The 20,328-nt window shown below is 34.7% G+C and overlaps 1 protein-coding gene across 6 annotated transcripts in view; it reads left to right on the top strand.

The window, feature by feature from the left end:
- Positions 1-20,328, top strand: part of XRCC4 (X-ray repair cross complementing 4) — a 299,449-nt gene that overhangs the window by 179,713 nt on the left and 99,408 nt on the right. For all 6 annotated transcript variants that reach the window (XM_053587148.1, XM_053587157.1, XM_053587196.1 and 3 more), the window contains exon 7: positions 14,079-14,226. In XM_053587148.1, the coding sequence (XP_053443123.1) occupies positions 14,079-14,226 (148 nt within the window). The remainder of the gene's footprint in view (positions 1-14,078; positions 14,227-20,328) is intronic.

The raw sequence follows: 20,328 nt of genomic DNA, 5'->3' as shown, positions 1-20,328 counted from the left end.
TTGTAATAAGAAAACTATTCAGGGCTTAAATCATTAGGGTTCCTGTTTTCTTTATGATAATTACTGAAACAAGAGATTCTGAAATTAATCTGTTGCTGTACAGACTTGGAGGAGGGAGTCTCGGAAGTGAATTATATGACCTTATTGATCTTTGGACTGATCAAGTTCAGTGTAATTACCTAGAGTTAGTAGATTTTAAAATAATTTATTGTCTGAAAACATAAAACAGAAACTACTAGAAACCTAGGAATATAATTTTACTATCATTCTCGAAATGCATCAATAAAGATAAAATAAATAAGGAGAAATTAGACAAAAATTACTTTTTGAGTAATTGTGTAAGATTTTTTTAGCTGAAAATTAATAGACGTCAAAATGTACAAGTGCCAGTCTGTTTGAATTTCTATTTGATAGCTATATTTAAAAGGAATAATTGTTTATCTAAAGAAACAGCTATGGATCAAGTAAATAATTGTTAGAAAGACATATGAAGATATGTCATTTGATTGTGAAAGAAGATAATATAGATAAATTTTAGAAAAGTTTCAGTAAAAATGTTTTTCCTGATTTTTACTCCTCCCCTCCCCCTTTTCCCATCTCTTCCTCTCCTTTTCAGCATCTTTCTCTAAATCTCCCTCCCTCTGTCCCTCTGCACAATCATATGAACTGCAGAAATGGATTATTGTCTATTGAGTACTTACTCTCGAAGGCCACTGTTTCTTTTACCTTCTTTTTCTATAGATGAAAATTAATCAACTTATTTGTCAAAGTTTCCTGCAAGTTAATTTTTTTTTATCTTTCACCTTTCATTCTGTAAATTTAGGCACAATATTTCTTTTAGTTAGAGCATTTATATTTTTTATTTTCCAGTTGATATTCTAATATATAGACATCTATTTATATATCTATCTGAACAGTAACAAAAATACAGACTTTTGGGCTTTCTGTGCTTTCCCAGCTGTGTTATGTTAACCTCCCTTGTGTGAACTATATTCCTTGGCTAAGATATCTGGTAACCATTATTGACAAATAATATACTCCTTTGTACAAGATTAGAATAGTCTCCACAGGGGCACTGTAAATGCCAACTCCGGTTTAATGTATTAGGCTTTGAATTCAGGGTTGGCCTTATAATGAAAATTACAGACTTCTAAAAAAAGTTACATTTGTGGGTAAACAAATTGGTCAAACTTTCATTTTTGTTGCTTTTGTTTAAGTCTATGTTTAGTTAGAAAAAGTTTTCTGTTCTTTAAATTCTACTAATGAAGTCTTTAGTATTTTCCTTGGTGCTATTTTTATTCAACAATAATTTTGGGGGCACTAAGGCAACATAATGAACCATTTTTCTAAATGTCAGTTTGTCATGGAGAAATAATAAATATCAAAAATGTGGGTGTAAATGAATCATTTATTTCATTGGAAAGATTTTTTTTGTGTAGCAGTATTAATTCATCTTTTCCCCCTGTTTTATACAAAATGGTAATAATAAACAGTTACCAGCCTTTTATAATAACAGTGTATCCGTGTTAGTTTATAACTAAACATTAAGGTAGTGCATTTTGTGTTAAAGTGTATTTTATGAATTTCAGAGAGAGTAAGATAGAGGACCATATGAGACCTGGTGTGACATGGTGTCTGTACTTCTAATTTCAAGATTAAGATACTTTATGAGATTGAAATTTGGACTTCCTAGTCATTTATGAATCATAATGGAGTGACATCATATACATATATTAACTTTCTTTAACTGTGTTGGGTAGGTGAATATAGGATTTACAGAGGGAAAAGTCAGTAATGTTTTTAAATAGTTCTGCTGATTGCCTGCAATCCCATTTACAAGTGTTACATCCACAATAGTGGATTTTATTAAACCTGACGGGAGTTAATTTTTCCAGTTGGAAAAAATTATGAATAAGTATGAATAATTCTAAGGATTTGGGGCTGTTGACAAAGTAATGGTAAGTACAGTTTCGATAGCCAAGCAATCTTAGAGGAAAGAAAACAATGAAAAATTAATTGGAAACCACAGAAAAATCTGGTTAAGGAAGCACTAAAGAAACCAGTACATCTTCCACAGAAGATTAAGATGATGACATTAGTTGAATCTTTCTTTATTGGTGATGTGTTTAGATCACTGAAAACTTTGAGTGATTTTCTTTCTGAATAGCATTTCTTGAAACTATATAGTATATAGTATATGAAACTATATACTACGGTATTTATAAATATGCATGTGTACCATCCCAAGCTATATGCATAGCACTATGTGTTATTGTACATATGGACAATTTAAAGAATTTTCAAAGGCAGTTTTGATTAACTGTGCCTGTTTGCTTTGTGCACTGACTTTACAATAAGGTTCAACCCCAGTGTATCTATTACCTACTGAGAGAACCTAAAACATTTTTCTTCATTTTTCTTTGTCAGTTCATTTTTTTCAGTGACCTTAACTACTCTTCAACTGAGATGATAGAAGTAGTGAAAGGTGCGAGGTCAGAGAAGACTTCTGACAGAAGAGACGTCCTTATGGGGCAAAAGGATGGTTGAGAGCTGAGTGGTGGGGAGGAGAATGTACTTTCTCGTGGAAGACTGAGCACATGTGCAAAGTCCAGCAGCAGTGGGAGAGAGTGGTACATCAGAGAACTGTCAGTGTGGCTGTAGAACTAAGCTGACCAGGAAGAGAAGGCCATTTTAAGTTACTTCAGGGAGTATTATGTTTGTTTTGGAGGCAATGGAAAAGGACGTGACTTGATCAGATTTGCAGTTGTAGACAAATTCTCCTAGGTGTTTTACAGAGAAGTAAGTGTGTCCACTTTGGCCAAGCGCAAGCAGTAACAATACTCTAGGCAAGAGCTTTTGGAAATATTGAGGATGCAGAGAATTATCAGACAGATTGAAGAACTTTCTAGGCAATGTTGATTAGATTTGCAGGATGCCATTTTGAAAGGTGTCAAGACTGCTGGTTTAGGGTTTACTCGGCAAGTTGTGTGGCAGTGACATTATGAGTGCCCTGTCCTGAGCACATTACAAAGACAGCATGCTCAAAATAAGGAGTCAGCATGTTGCTAACAATATGCTCATTGTAATTTGAAGATTGCTAAACAATCTTAGTAAATATATGATCTTATGAAAAAATGCATTCCTAATAAACCATAATACATTTCCCAGATGTTATGCTTCTTATCAAAGAGATGCTTAAAGTAACTTTTGCTTTTGTCTCATTTTGAGTATCAATGGCAAACTGATATACAAATTATTCATTTTAAAGACAAAACTTTGCAAGGATTTTGTTAAAATTTTTTTTTAAACTATAAATAAAATGAATCAATATAATATAAAGAAAAACATGCAGATGTTTGGAAATAAAAATTTTAAAGAAAAACTTTCAAATTTGGGCCAAACATTTGGCCCAGTACTAGTACAGAAGTGCTTCCTAGTAGTCTGAAAATGAGTTTAGTTTATTTTACCAAATTCAGACAATATAAGCTAATCATTTCTTAAAAACCTAATAAAGTCTCTGAAGAAGACAGGTGCACGGCCTACAGACATATGAAAAAATGCTCATCATCCTTAATCATCAGAGAAATGCAAATCAAAACTACTTTGAGATATCATCTAACTCCAATAAGATTAGCCCATATCACAAAATCCCAAGAGCAGAGATGTTGGCGTGGGTGTGGAGAAAAGGGATCACTTCTACACTGCTGGTGGGAATGCAAATTAATGCATTCCTTTTGGAAAGATGTTTGGAGAACACTTAGAGATCTACAAATAGATCTGCCATTCAATCCTATAATTCCTGTAGGAATTATAGGTATATACCCAGAAGACCAAAAATCACATCATAACAAAGATATTTGTACCAGAATGTTTATCGCAGCCCAATTCATAATTGCTAAGTCATGGAAAAAGCCCAAGTGCCCATCGATCCATGAATGGATTAGTAAATTGTGGTATATGTACACCATGGAATATTATGCAGCCTTGAAGAAAGATGGAGACTTTACCTCTTTCATGTTTACATGGATGGAGCTGGAACATATTCTTCTTAGTAAAGTATCTCAAGAATGGAAGAAAAAGTATCCAATGTACTCAGCCCTACTATGAAACTAATTTATGGCTTTCACATGAAAGCTATAACCCAGTTATAACCTAAGAATATGGGGAAGGGGGAGAGGGAGGAAAGGGAGGGAAAGGATGGGCGGAGGGAGGGTGATTGGTGGGATTACATCTGTGGTGCATCTTCCAAGGGTAGATGTGAAACTTAGTAAATGTAGAATATAAATGTCTTAACACAATAACTAAGAAAATGCCAGGAAGGCTATGTTAACCAGTGTGATGAAAATGTGTCAAACGGTCTATAAAACCATGGTGCCCCATGATTGCATTAATGTACACAGCTATGATTTAATTTAAAAAAAAAAAACCTTAGCCGGGCATTGTGGTGGGCGCCTGTAGTCCCAGCTAGTCGGGAGGCTGAGGCAGGAGAATCGCCTAAGCCCAGGAGTTGGAGGTTGCTGTGAGCTGTGTGATGCCACGGCACTCTACCGAGGGCAATAAAGTGAAACTCTGTCTCTACAAAAAAAAAAAAAAAAAAACCTAATAAAGTAAATTACAGAATCAAGGCATTGTTTTTATACCAGAAGTAACTTATTGATATTTGGCCTAACTTCTCTACATGTGATATTACGGATTGAAAAAAACCTTTACAGAATTGTTATGTGACCTGTCAATACTCATATGAGTCATTGGGACAATGATTAACAGACTCAGATTGACATCTTTTTAGAATTTTATTAATTCAGTATAAGCCTTATCTTAGCTATTTAAACATTTGTTACAGAATTTTTCGTAATTCTTCCTAGTGAAAGTATTGTCTCACTCACATTTGGTTTGAAAGCTAGTTAGGACATGTCTAATATTGCAATTCCTGGAATCTCCTGTTTGAAGATCATTCCATGGTTTTTAAGGGCTACCTCTGAAATTAAATCTTATATTTGCCTATTTATAGAACCACTGCAAACTGGCCAAATTATATCACAAAGTCATTAACTATATTGTAAAGGAGTTTAAAGAAGTGCAGAATAGAAATAATGTATAGAAATTATTCCAAACTTTTCTGGGGTTAAGCAGCACTGACAAATGAAGTGGAAAGGTCTATCATTGTCAGTCAAGTTCTTCTTTCTACTCCTGTTAATGATTAGAGAGTTTGTGTCTCCCAGGACTGATTCTCCTCCACCAAGTTCACCAGATAATTATGTAGTGCTTCACCCTGCCAATCTTAGCATATTCAGAGTTTGACCTCCTAGTCAAGCCAGTGATCTTGTCCTGGTTCTAACCAGTTAACCTGGAGTCACTGCAGGTATATGTTTGTAAGACATTACTTTTTAAAAGAAGAACTGAAGGGTTTTGTGTACTATTCTTTTAGAAAGGTTTTTTTTTTTTATTTTTGTCCAGTTTTTTCATCTATACTAGTCCAATGAAATCTTCTCTAATATGTGTAAAAGTTTAGATATTGTTAACAGAGGACTGAAATCAAAAACTGAAAATTTCAGAAATCCTTAGAAATCTCTATATAGAAAACACTAACAGTTACCTTAGGCGATGGAGATGCGTACCTGACACTTGTACAACAAGGAAAGCTTTATGTTGGCTGCAAACTTTTCGTGTCACTGTTGAAAGCTGAGAAATTGTAGTTTTGTTTTCTGAAAACTTATTAACCACTAAAGGTGCTTTCTAAGGTTTGTTACATTTAACTGCTAAATGATATAAGTTGAAGGCTTAGTGTTGCTCTTTCATAAATTGCTTTTCCTCACTATTTTTCTTTTCTTAATGTTAACTAGAACTTGCAGCATCAGGCACAATCAATAGTATAGTATTTTATGTAGATGCAAAATAATTTTAAGGAGTTATCTATTATTAACCCATTAGTCTTTAAAAATTTATAGCAATCAATGAATATTTATTGAGAGATTACTATTTGTGCTATACCATAATAGTCTGTCTTGAACTAGCAGCGACTAGGACAAATTCAGCCTCTGCCTTCATGGAATTTTTAAATATTAGATTAATCATTACAAGTGGGATGAGATCTAGTGAAGTATGAAGATGATCCAAAAGGACTACCCCAAAAGGTGATTTTGTAGCGTTTCAACTCACATTTGCTATTTTAGTTTATTCTGAAACAACCTCAAAACTTGATTTTAAAGCCCGGTCTTTTCTTAAATCTATTTGCTCCGATTGAGCTAGCCTTTTAATTTTCTCTTTTGGGAAATCTACTTTGGAGCCATTTGATACTAAGGATTATGCTTTCAAAAGCAGTATCTATACAAGAAGGAAAACCATATAAGAAATCAAGTTTAATAGATGTTTGATGATGGAAAAGAAAAAATGAAGTTTAACAATTTAATTTGGAAAAAGGTAATAGTAAGAGTCTAAAAAGCTGTGCTTTCCTTAGAACTTCTAAAGCAGTTGCTTTATGATTGGCTGTGGGGCTTATCACTTTTTTGCAAATCATTGTATCTTTCTGTCCTATTTAATCGTAAGGTTTTTGAATGCGTGCTTGTAGGGTCTTCTAGATAGTGCCTGATACGTAGGAAATAATCAATAAATATTAAATGAATAAAAGAATGAATAAATTCTTGAGGTTTGAAAATGTGAGTTCTTTTGCTGGTAAAATTTTAAAAACTATTTTTTAAAAATTGAACATTGGATTGTAGGCACAGAATAATATAATAAATCATCTCTTTTTTTTTTAATGTTGTGGATACTTCTACAGTCTGTGGTATTTATTTATTTATTTATTTTTGAGACAGAGTCTCACCCTTGGTAGAGTTCTGTGGCTTCACAGCTCACAGCAACCTTAAACTCCTAGGCTTAAGCAATTCTCTTGCCTCATCCTCCCAAGTAGCTGGGACCACAGGCGCCCACCACAATGCCCACCTATTTGTTTTGTTGTTGTGGCAGTTGTCATTGTTGTCTAGCAGGCCCAGGCTGGGTTCGAACCCGCCTGCCTTGGTGTATGTGGCTGCTGCCCTAACCCCTGAGCTATGGGTGCCAAGCCTGTGGTTTATCTTAATGGCTCACTCTGTCTCTGACTTTAAGAGTACTGGTTTTTCTAAAGATGACCTTTTTGAATACTCCAGTGTAAGTATTTGTGAAGTCTGATTCCAACTATGCTGGCTAAGAAGGAGCCTGACTTTTGGAGAAGTATATATATATATATATATATATATATATATATGGACGTGTGCACGCGCACACACACACTTTTAAGTGTCTAATGCTGTGTTACTTACAAGTTTAAGGGGTGATTGCTTATTAGTAGGTTAGAACATTGACCTTTCTTGAAAGATGGTCATCAGTTATTCAGGTTAGATTGTGAAAACTGGGTAGTGACTCATTACACATTTGAATCCGATTTCATTTGATGAATGAAAGGGAGGATAATGTTTACTTGTTTTGTTAGATCATAAATTTACTACCTCAAGATAGGTCACTTGCTGATTGAAGTGTGGTGTGACAGAGCTTATCTCACTTCTTTTCTTGATTATCTTTGTTGCACTTGTCAGGGAGACACACTACAGAGGCGGAAGGTGGTTACAGCATTGGTTGGTTGTTTTCTTTGGAGAAAGAAAAAATATGCTATTTGAAGTTTCAGATTTATTTAGTGTTGTATTTTAAGGTTTGGGTTTCGTTCTTTTCCTTAATATTTTATATCTTTTCAAGTAGAACAATGACTTACTGATTGTAAATATTTAAGGTTGTCTGAGGTTTTGGTTGTTTTCTCTGGAGAAAGAAAGAATATGTTGTTTGAAGTTTCACAGTAACTTAGGGTTGTATTTTAAGGTTTGCGTTTTTTTTTCCCTTACTATTTTATATCTTTTGAAATAAAACTATGACTTTCTGATTGTAAATATTTCTTAAGCATGAATGAAATAAATAATACAGCCCAAAACAGTCATAACAGACTGAGTACTCTATATTCATAACAGACAGTGGTTCTGTAACAATTGGGTTATTTATTTTGAATTTGGAAAACGACTAATTTATCTCATGGTCTTTTTTTTTTTTTTTGTTCTTCTTTTAATATCTGTGTAACAATAGAGAAGAGAACTTAAAAGTTCTTCAAATTCATCTTAATGAATCTTAACTTGGTCTTTTTTAAGGAAACACTTTTTGTTAATGATACTTCAATAATGATATCAACTATTTCTGATAAATTTTTATTTAAAATAATTTTCAAATTGATTTACAATCAATTTAGATTTAGATTTATTCTATCTCATCACCACCAGAAATCATGAAATCATGGTTCGTATACATTTTCTTTTATGAAGAACTTAGAGATTCTGTAATGTGTCTGAGGTAATGGCAGAGCTGGAGACAGAACCATGTATGCTCCTTCCACTTTACCCGACATCTCATTCGGAAGTCCACTCGTCAGATTTTGATTAAAAAATAAGATACACGTTGGAAGAGTTCTAGTTTCAAATTCCTTTGCAGTACATATTTCTCATGTGTAATATGTTAGGGTATAATATAAGGCATGGATTCTAGCTGTAGATATTCATAATGTGATGCAGAAACAAAAGATAAAAGAAGAATAACAGTTCAGGGCAGCACCTGTGGCTCAAAGGAGTAGGGCACCAGCCCCATATGCCAGAGGTGGCAGGTTCAAACCCAGCCCCGGCCAAAAACTGCAAAAAAAAAAAAAAAAAGAAGAAGAAGAGTAACAATATAAGACAGTATGTGTGAAAGGAGTGGAGAAAGGAAAGGTTTCTGTGGGTTGGATTTCTGTGAGTTGGGCTATGCTAGAAGGGAGCACATAGCCACTAAAGGAGAGAAAGACATTCATAACAGGGAAAATAGGGAACAAAACTGAGGATGTGGGAGCCCTGAAGCCCATGGAATAGCTTAGATGCGATGGTAGATTTGTGAGAGGTGTGGTTACACAGACAGGTGAAGGTCATGTTGTAGAGGGATTTGAATACAAATCTAGGGTCTTAGGACTCTAATTTCTACTCAGTGGGAGAACCATTGATGGTTTTTGTTTGGACATGGCATTTGCAAACATCATACTTTTTTTCATGGCCAAGGGACCTGAAGATCAGAGCCTCCCTCATTCTGTAAGTTAATCTTAGAGCTGCATTATTACTGCCATGAATCACATGCCTCATGACATTGGAGTGTGTGTGTGTGTGTGTGTGGTGGAAGAGGGGAGGAGCGATGACAATCTCTATCATAGAGTACTGTAGACTCTTTTTCTGTCCCATCTATGTAGCATATGAAGAGAAAATTTTCCATAAATAGGAGATAACAATGAAGGTCCGATTAAGAAATATAAACCTGGAAAAATGACTTTTAAAAATATTGAGATATAAGGGTGTGAGGCTGAGGTTTACCAGGTAGTTTAACTTGGAAGGGATTCGTCTGAATTCTTGGCAGTGTCTCCAAGGGTGTCATTTCACTCCAACGTTGGAAGCACTTGGGAAGCCAACACAGCCTTTCTCATGTCTGAACTACCGCTGCCAAGATCCTGCAGTTCCTCTGTCAGATGAGAAGAAGTGTGGCTTTTTGTGGAGCCACCTTGTACAATAACAGGGCTTGTGTAAAGATTCCCCATTTTTTAGATGCAGTGAACCCAATGAGAACTTGAGATTTATCCCACAGCTATGCCAATCAGTATTTCAGCTGCAGTATGGTAATTGGCAATCGTTTTTTATTTTCCTTTATTTTCTTCTTAAAAGAATTCCTGGAAATGGTGAAAGACACATTGTCATGACAAAGAAGCTGATGGTATGTTAAAAACTGAGAATTCTGGAGGTAGAAACTCAGGGGAAAAAAACCCTTCCATCAGTATCAAATCCATGATCTTCTGCCTGAATTTGAAAGCTTGCAAATTTATTTAACATATATCTCTGTCTCTTTTTTCTTTCCCTTTCTTCCCTGCTGCCCTTACTTATCCTGTTTTATTTCCTGCATCTTTCTCTCTTATGAATGCCATTCCAAAGAGCCCATACTCCACATTACCCCTGGAACATTTGCCATTCTTTGCCAACTCTATTCAAGTTCTTCCTCATTTCTAAAGTAAATTTGTGTGACCTAGTTATATATAACCTTTATATGAATTGATGTCTTTTCTTAAAAATTAGATGCCAGTCTCGCAAGTGAAAACTTGAATTGTTGCATTTAAAAACACATAAGTTTACAAATACTCTAGACATCTTGGAAGGTCTTATCTTTGACTTCCTATTAATAAGTTTAGAACCCAAACAGCATTGTTTGTTTGGAGACTCACAGTCATTGTTCAAGGGATCTCATTCATGTCAGAATAGAAACATAATATTTAGCCTCAAGACCAAAGAGAATGAAAGGGTCAAACTATTCCAAGTAGAAGACAGAGGCAGAATGGGTTGAAATTTGAAAAATGATTGAGATGAGCGATTCGAAGCTTAGATAACAGCTGTTGGAACAGTGCCTCTTTTTCCTGATTTTTGGCATTGCAGGATGGAGAGAGAAGGATAGAAGGGATTTTTTTTTTCTTTTTATTAAAGTCTAGATAGAGATCAAAGCTTAATTTTTAAAAGAAATATTTAAAGTGAGAGAATCCATTATGACACAATCTGCTATTACCATGTGCATAAAAAACTGAGGGGAAGACTGTTTTTCTTGATGCAAACACAAACCAAAAGATACATATTCTGTTTAAACAACAACTAAGCTTATACAACTAGCCTGTTTTACTGAGGCCAATTTTACAGAACGTCTGAACTATAATTGTCAAGAGAAATGAGTCATAATGTTGTGGTGAACTGGCTGGAAATATTCCATACTTGGTGATACACAACTTCAGCCTCTTCGTGGTAAATAATGGTAGCCACTGAGAACTTAGAAGTTTGAGAAGAATAGACGCTTCCCCACATTTCTGCTTTAAGGAAATAATAATGATAAAATGCTCAGATTAAATTTTGCTACACATGCAATTAGTAACTAAATATGTACTTGTAAATAAACACAAAATAATTCATGAGCCTGTTCTGTAAGTTTGAAGAAATTCCAAGCTCGCTGTTCTTATATGTGTCCTTGTCACAACCTCATAGGAAATGGCCATCGTATTTGGCAGATAGAAAGATTGCTGTGGCAGGAATGGCAGTACAGCTGCTTCTTGTAACTGTGACCGTCCAGAGCTCATAGATGGAAACAGCCCCACTTAAAGATTTAACATAAGACATCATCTCTAACTATAAATAGGCCTTGTGGGATTGTATACCTTATTCATAAAATAGTGGGGAGCATCACTAAAATATTTTAGCCAATCTATATGTATCTCTAGTGCTTTTAATTCACTCATTAAAGCCCACGTACAGTATTCATGCAGTTAGTTTACATGGCTTTTCCCATTTGATGTACGTTTTTGTCATTCAGCATACTAATTTGCAAATCATCAGCTTATTGATTGACATATGGACATGTGACAAATGTCAATAATACCCTCCTCCAGTGTATAGATTTTTTATCCCATCGATATACTGCTGGACTGTGTGCTCCTGATTAGATTCTAGAAACTCCTGTTTTTGGTTCATCCTTACTAGCACAACTTTAGTCACGTCATATTTTTTTTTTTTTTTTTTTTTGTAGAGACAGAGTCTCACTTTATGCCCCTCGGTAGAGTGCCGTGGCATCACACAGCTCACAGCAACCTCCAGCTCCTGGGCTTAAGTGATTCTCTTGCCTCAGCCTCCCGAGTAGCTGGGACTACAGGTGCCCGCCACAGCACCCGGCTATTTTTTTGTTGCAGTTTGGCCGGGGCTGGGTTTGAACCCGCCACCCTCGGCATATGGGGCCAGCGCCCTACTCACTGAGCCACAGGCGCCGCCCAGTCACATCATATTTTAAAGTAAATTGTAGACATTATGACAAATGGTGCAAACACATCACACATAAACATCCTTTTGGTTGCCAATTGTAAGCCATCACTTGAAGTTTTGAAATAAATGTTTTTCCTGGGTATCCTCAGTGACATTAAATATAATCTTTCTCCATTTTTCAAGTCTATCTACAACTGAAATGCCCTGTCCTTCCAGTACTTTTGCTGGTGTTGTTCAGAGACAAGCTACACTTGTACCTTAGATTGGTTATCTCATAGATTTATAAAAATTGGAAAATCATTCAACTTGAACATGTTCAGAAAAATTCCCTTTTGAAACTTATCCTTCTCTACTCCAAATACATTTTTAGAGGTTAGTAAAAGTGTATAAAATAAAATAGTATAGTGGAAACTATATGTCCTAAAAATTAAACAGCTTTGGAAATCAAAATATGCTTTGGTGGACATTCAGTTAATAATTGATCAAGGAATAATTTTCCACAAAAAATATATTTTAACTCCCATAATGATAAAATATAAGACCCAATGTTTTGCGGGGGCAAGTCACTTAATTCCTCTGAAGCTTTGGTTTCCTCATAAATAAAAGGAAGGTGGCAATAGTAAGTTCTTACAAAGTTATTTTAAGGATATTAAGGTAATATATATAAAACCTATAGCAAAGCACCCAGCACATAAGTTCTGAAAAATAGTAGTCATTATTAAGAAAAGCAAAGAGTTTCAAGAGAGTGGTTAACAGTGTCCAAGTAATGACAGAGCGATCAAGTGAAGTATGGACTACCCCAAGGGAAACCTCAGCCTTTTTCTGCTAGAATGATATATGTGTACTGGCAAAACCACTCATTCTGCAAATTGCACACTAAACATAACGAGGCTTTTGGGGAAAAAAATTAAGTTTTGAGTGGACCCTTAAAGATATACACAGTTTTGTCATTGTTTATTTAGTTCTCTAGTTGCAATCCTAATAAAAACCCTAGTGCCATTAAATCCCCAGGACACTTGCACCCAGCATCGTAGTCAGCTGACCCCTCTGTGTTACACTTCCTCTCAAAGGGAGGAGATGGCATTTGATTCCAATAGTTTCATGAAAATCGAAAATCTCATTTAAGATACAGGGAGAAATGTTTTCCCAACTTCTTCAGCTATAATCACAGCTTTAGCAGAGCTTTTAACTTTGGGGAAGAGTATAGAGCTCTTAACTCCTTGACTCCATCAAACCAGCCCCTGTTTATGCTAAAGGGAGGTTTTCAGGCTTTCTCTTCAGTTGGAATGGTTGCCTGCCCCCAATGGCTTTTAAATATTCCATACTGGAAAAGAATGACATGAACCAACAGGGCATCCTGATGTTCAAATTATATTCATTGTTTTATTTGCCAATAGCAAAGGACCCCTTTTCTTTTACAGAAGCATGCATTATAGTGGAACATACTTTTTATCATATGTGAAGAAGTAAATATTCTAAACTCTCCCAAAGCTTTTTGGAACTAAGTTGTTAATAAAGGATTATAAATCAAGCATTGTTGCTTCTGTGCCTCTTGTTTCACACACTTTGAGGCATAATTTCATGGTTCAGCCATGTTAAAGACTTCTGTTATTGTTTTCTTACGATATTCTTGTACGTATTTCTCACAGTTAGTTTAAAAGTTATCTCTGAGTCACTAACAAAAGTCACTATTTCTGCTGATAATTACTATTTCATATCAGCTTTATATCATTCCTGCAGCACTTTTTTCCCCCCACAAACGCTATTTGGATGTGGTTCAAGGCATCTATCCAGTTTAGCAAAGAAAAATTAAACTGTGCAAAGAACACATTTGGGAAGCTTGTTGCCTAAGATAGGCAAAGACCTTTTTGGCCAAATTATTCCATGTGTACACAAAAGAAATGACTTACATGTTACACAGTATATGTAACGTCTTGCAAGATGGTAGTAATGTATTATACACTATCTAACTGGCTCCTGACTCACTTAAAGATTTAAGACAGCAGTTCTCAACCTGTGGGTCGCAACCCCTTTGTAACAATGAAAATACATCACAGCATTAGGAAGGTTGGGAACCACTGAATTTTAAGAGAATAGTTTTGCTGTATTTTGTCAACTTATGTCAATAGTAAAAAGCAAGTTGATATTTTACTAACACATTATATGCACAGTTTTGTTGTTTCACATTCTTATCTCATTTTGTTTTAGCCGCTGTAAGTAAAGATGACTCCATTATTTCAAGTCCTGATGTCCCTGATGTTGCACCAAGTAGAAAGAGGAGACAGCGAATGCAAAGGAATCTTGGGACAGAACCAAAGATGGCTCCTCAGGAGCGTCCACTGCAAGAAAAGGAAAAGTAAGTTATTCTATTCTTTGCCAAATCAATGATGTTTTAAAAAAACCTAATAATCTTAAAAATTATATCTTTATATCCATATTTACTTAAAGTTATTTTTAAAAGTAAAAATTACGATTTTGGAAATTGTAAAATGTTTGAATAAATATTTTCTCTGTGGTATTTTGTTAATTCCTATTAATGTTAAAAGTAGAAATGAGCTGGAACATATTCTTCTTAGCAAAGTATCTCAGGAATGGAAGAAAAAGTATCCAATGTACTCAGCCCTACTATGAAGCTAAATTATAGCTTTCACATGAAGGCTATAACCCAACTATAGCACAAGACTATGAGGAAAGGGCCAAGGAAGGGGAAGGGAGGGGGGAGGTTAGGGAGGAGGGAGGGTAATGGGTGGGGCCACACCTACAGTACATCTTAGAATGGGTACAGGCAAAACTTACTAAAGGCAGAATACAAATGTCTACATACAATAACTAAGAAAATGCCATGAAGGCTACGTTGAACAGTTTGATGAGAATATTTCAGATTGTATATGAAACCAGCACATTGTACCCCTTGATTGCACTAATGTACACAGCTATGATTTAACAATAGAAAAAGAAAGTGACGATACACGATAAAAATTATTCTCTCTCCTAGGATTGAAAGACATATACAGTATGATAAGCAGTTTCTAGACATGAAAAAAAAAATTACAAGTTTCCTGAGGGCAGGGACTGCTTTTTCATCATCCTGGCAATGCCTAACATAGAGCTGTACTTAGAATACATTCAATGATGTTAAAGGAACCAAAAATCTAAAGTTAGTTAGCTTCTTAAATTACAGTGTAATACAACCCTTATTATACCATTTATCCCCCTTGTTCTTTACAAAAATCAATGGTGAATAAATATGTTTTCCCGACAAAACACACACACACACACACACACACACGTAGAAATGCTAAAAATATAAGCAAAAATTTTTTTTCTGGTAGTTTTTATGCATTGATTAGATACAGCATGTAGTATAATAAAAATATTAGAATATAGCTTGTGTTCAGTAAAATATCTCAATCTAATTTGCTGCTTAAAAGACACCCACAGAGCATTCAGATTAACCACTTCATTTGTATTTTTTGAACTAAAATATGTCCTTCTAGTCATCTGTTTATTTCCTTTAAGTTTTATCATTAAATACTTTATTTTACTTTATATTTACTGGTTTTTCACTCTTTGGTGCCAACTACCCTCTATCAATCTACATTCCATTTTAGTTGTAATGAATTGAGAAACTAGAATAATTAACATTTTGTTACAGCAAGACAATGAGAATGTATAAAAAATACTATTAGTTGAATCCAAAATGAATGTAGAAAACATTTGTATGGTGGATTATGTGTATATGTGCTCTGAGAATTTATTTTTTCTCCAAATTTTTTGTTAATTTTGCAAATGGTTATTGAACAATGACCATATCTATGGCAGATGATATTATAGTCCACCAGTTTTCAAAGTCTGGAATGTAGACCCCTGGGTGTTCCTAAGGCCCGTGGTAGCTGTATGGGTCCACAAGGTCTATCCTTCCTCAATTCCATACCTGTGTGAGGCTGGATTTTCTTCTAATCCTTCAATTAAAATAACATGTTGCAGCTGACTGAATGCAGAAGCTATTAAAATCTAATTGTTTTCATTCAAACTAGCCATCAAGCAGATTTGCATAAGTATGAAATAATGGCCTTACAAGATTTTTTTGATTGGAAAATATAAAGATGTCATAAAGACTATATTATTCATGTCATCATATACTGGATGTGTGTTTTATTTTTAAACGACTTAATGGGTATTTTAAAATTTTGTCAGCTTTAATTTGGGATATGGCAATAGTCCTCATAAACCAAACTGGATTCAAAACTCTTGAGACCCTCCAGAATTTATAAAATATAAATAGGTCATGAAAGTGAAAGCTTTAGAATTCGGTCATAGAAAAAGAGGATGCCAAGGCTGAGTGAGTCATAGCCCCTGCCTGGAGGAAACTGGCAGCCTGAGAAGAACATGTTTTGGTTTCCATCATAAAAATAAGTATTATATAGTTAATAGTGGTATTATTTTGTCTGTTTATCATTGAGTTTTAATTTTCTCCACAATTTGTCTGATATGTTTGTACTTAAAACATGCCACCTGTACACTACCCTGGGTCCCAATGTCTTTAAACAATAATTGCAAAAATCCAGTATGCACTGAGCTCCTTAATGGTTGTGGTACCATCTGAATTTATCCATTAGATTATAGCCCCTTGATAAGAGTTCATAGATTTCAAGTATGATATCTTTTACATAATAAACCAAAAATCTCCCTAGTTCACCAACAGTGAAATAGCCAAACTATTTGTCTAGGTTAATGTGGGAAATAATAACATTTTAAGCAAGTTAAATATTCAGAAAACTCTTCTTCATCCAGCCAACCAGTAAGGAAGTGACTAATGAGAATTGGCTGTTCCCAGGCACAATAGTGATCATGCCGAGCACTTGGGAAAAGAAAATAGACAAAACCTCTCTCCTTACAGAACTTTTAGTATAATGGTTTGCGTGATAAAGTTTCAGGTGTGAGGGAAGAAAGAAACATACTGGTTTTACATTAGAGAGCTGCAGCTTAGGACTTTTCACTTTAGTGTGAACTAAAGGTAAGGTTTGGAGGTTACTGTTAATAACATTTTCTGAGTACACTGCATTGCTTAAACAGGCTTCACCTCTGCATGGTACAGGGCTGAAAGAAGTTTGGCTCTGAGTCAAGACTAAATATTTTTATTTAGCTTTTTAATAATGGCAATGTCATACATACGATTAACATTCTGGTCCTTTTCTCTTCCACATTTAGATGATCGTGTCAATCCTGTTCTCTATACTTTTACCCTTTTAAAAGTTGGTAGAGATCAAATTAGCTTTTTTGAATTGTCAGCTAATTATATCATTGTAGGGCCTTTAGGCAAGACTGCCCCTAAATAGAAATGAAAAACATGTGTTAGATGTCAGGAAGAATTTTAAAGATTAAAGGAAATTTAGTATAGCTTTTATCAATAAGATGGTGAGTGGCTGATGCCTTGCTTTATAATTCCTTCTCTTTTGCCCCCAAACCACAAAAAGTTATGTATTTTGTTCTTATTTTGTCTTTTATCCTTTAGAACTTTTTTTTAATACAGGAGACTGAAATTTTATGACCCTTAAGAATGTAAATACTAGTTATACCTTTCCAATTCATTTCATGAAGAAAATAAAAGCTTCTACAAAACAAAAATAAAAATAAGCATTTAGCTCTAAGAAAGTCTTAGAATAAAGACTCATAAATAAAGTATTCGAAAATACTGATACTGATGCTTTTATTTTATGTTGTTAAATTAAATCCACTTTTATTTTTCTGCCTTCTTATCAACAATATATACATCAATTAGGCACTCTAGGGACAGCCTCCCAAGCAAATACAGATGTGGGTGGTTTGCTACTCCCTGGGTGAAAAGACCTGGGCCCCTCCCCCTCACCTTCACAGTTCTCTGGGCCTTTCCTGAACAGACCCCGTGACCTCCAGCTTCAGATATTCCCAGTGGTCATCTCACATGTGCTTTCTCTGCTTGGCTTCTCTTGGCTTCTCCAGCTCTGCATGCCAAGAACAAACAAACAAACGTGGGAGAAGGGTGGTCATAGATAACTGTGGTTACATTTATTTTTTCTTTTCTGTCTGTGGAAGGCATTTTACCCTCCCAGGTAAAATGGTTTTCTCATCTATAAATGAAAAGATTACACTAGATGATGGATAAGATCTCTCCCAATATTTATAATTCTGTTACACCTGTAACTATTTACCACTTTCAATATACGAATGGGATTTAGCAACAAATTATTTATTTATTATCTATTAAGCTTTGTGACACCATTGAAAATATATCTATCCATGACAAAATTATCCATCTTTTTAATTTAATTATTTATTGGTAAAATTTTGGGTATTTTTAAAATACTATAGATTACTATGTATTCTTAAAAAATACTAAATACTTCCCTGTAAAATCATAGTAACTTTTAAATTTAGTTGAACATTTATTATGATCCCATGTCACTGGTATAATGACAAGGAATAGGAATACACAGACACAAAAATAAAAAGAATTGTGTTAAGTGTTTTATATGCTATCATTTAAATTGCACACAAATTTTACAAAGTACATATTAACTTACCCCTTCTTACACATGTAAATGACCAAGGCTCAGAAAGATACAGCTGTTTTTCTAGAGCTGCACAAGCGCTGTTTGGAGAGTTTATTCTTGGTCCACTGCCTCAAGAAAGCTTATCATCTTTTGAGAGACAGAGATATACAGGAATATTTCTGTTATTGCAAGAGGATATAGGACATTAATTGTAAGGTTCTAAATTGGAATATTTAGAATTATGTTCCAGATTTTTTTTTTTTTTGTGGTTTTTGGCCGGGGCTGGGTTTGAACCCGCCACCTCCGGCATATGGGACCGACGCCCTACTCCTTGAGCTACAGGCGCCACCCTATGTTCCAGATTTTTAAATATACCATCCATCCCACAAGTGGGAATGGATTTAGGGCATTTGTTTGTTTGGTTTTTGAGGTAGAGTCTTCCTCTGTCATCCAGGCTGGAATGCAGTGGCACAACTGAAGCAAAATGCAGTCTCAAACTCCTGGGCTCAACCGATCCTCCTGCGTAGGTGGGACTACAGGCACATTTTTTATTTTTTAAGAGGTGGAATCTCCCTATGTTGCCCAAGCTAGTCTCCAACATCTGGCCTTGGGTTCCCAGGGTGCCGAGAATTACAGGCACGAGCCACCATTCCAGGTTAATTTAAGGCTTTTTATTTGAATCTAAGAACCACCTTTTTTCTTGGGAGCTTTAGTTTTGACTCAATGCAAAAACAGAGGAAGTGACGTCAGTTAATATCTAAAATACTTTATAAAGTTATTAGAGACTGCAGAACAAATACGAGTAGCTCTAAAAGGAATACAGATATAAAATGTATGTAAATTTACAGAGCTTTACAGTGATTTTTGAAATAATTTTGGTGTTTAACTTTTAATTTTTATTTGTGCCTCAGTTTGCCCATGTTATTCTTTCAATATATTTAAGCAAGAACCCCTTCTGATCTTTGTTAGAAAAGTTTGCTGGACCTACTTGGTGGGATCTAAAATCTTGTTCTGACAGCATTTAAATATTACAAAGTCACATTGTGTTACTTGCACATATTTACTTAGTGTTCATTGTTAAAAAGTAAGATAAACTTTTCATTCTGAAAGAAAATTAGATTAACTAGTTCCTTCTGAGTTAACTTTATGGCATTATAAAGAAGTAATTATAATTTACCAGCATTTCATTTAAAGTATGTTATTTTTAAGATAAGGTAAGTTAATTTGTAAATAAACTTTCAAAGTATCTGCTCAAATTGTGTATGTCAAATATAAAAAAAAGTGGTAAAGTTATTTGTACCAATAAATATACTAAATAGTGAACTATACAAAATAGTTTTCACAAGACAATGTGTCTGGAAACTACCATTGAAATATTTGACCATATTCTGCTAACATACTATGAAAATGTATTTATGTCCAATCCTATGTATTTGTTTTAGTATCCCTAAATTTCAGAGATCCAGTTTAAACAAAAGAGTGAAATGACAGAGTGATGGCACAGTTTGTCCAATTTCTTTATTCTGACCCTTTTTTAGCTCCTTTCTGGGTGTTTCCACAGAAAAAGACAACTGATTTTCCCTTTAAATAGATGTGAAATAACAGACAAAGGAAAGGCGACCTTTCAGGGTGTCAGGACTTTAAAACAAAATTTAAGGAGTGGATAGCAACAAATTAGGGAGCAACTAAAAATTTGTCACATTATTTAGGTTTTGTAAATAAGCATGAAATCTATAATGCAGATAATTTCTCAACAGATTGTCAAACATTATCACTTATGTAAAGAAAAATGCCATCCTTACATGAAAATAATTATTCTTCAGCCACATGAGAAAATTAAGAAAATATTAACAAAAATTAGTGAGCCAAAAATACATTTGTAATAGTCCCAGCTTTTAATAATTGAATATCTCAATGTATTTAGA

Source organism: Nycticebus coucang, chromosome 1, assembly GCF_027406575.1.
Source record: "Nycticebus coucang isolate mNycCou1 chromosome 1, mNycCou1.pri, whole genome shotgun sequence".
Classification (NCBI taxonomy): Eukaryota; Metazoa; Chordata; class Mammalia; order Primates; family Lorisidae; genus Nycticebus; species Nycticebus coucang.
This window is presented reverse-complemented; position numbering and strand designations above follow the sequence as displayed.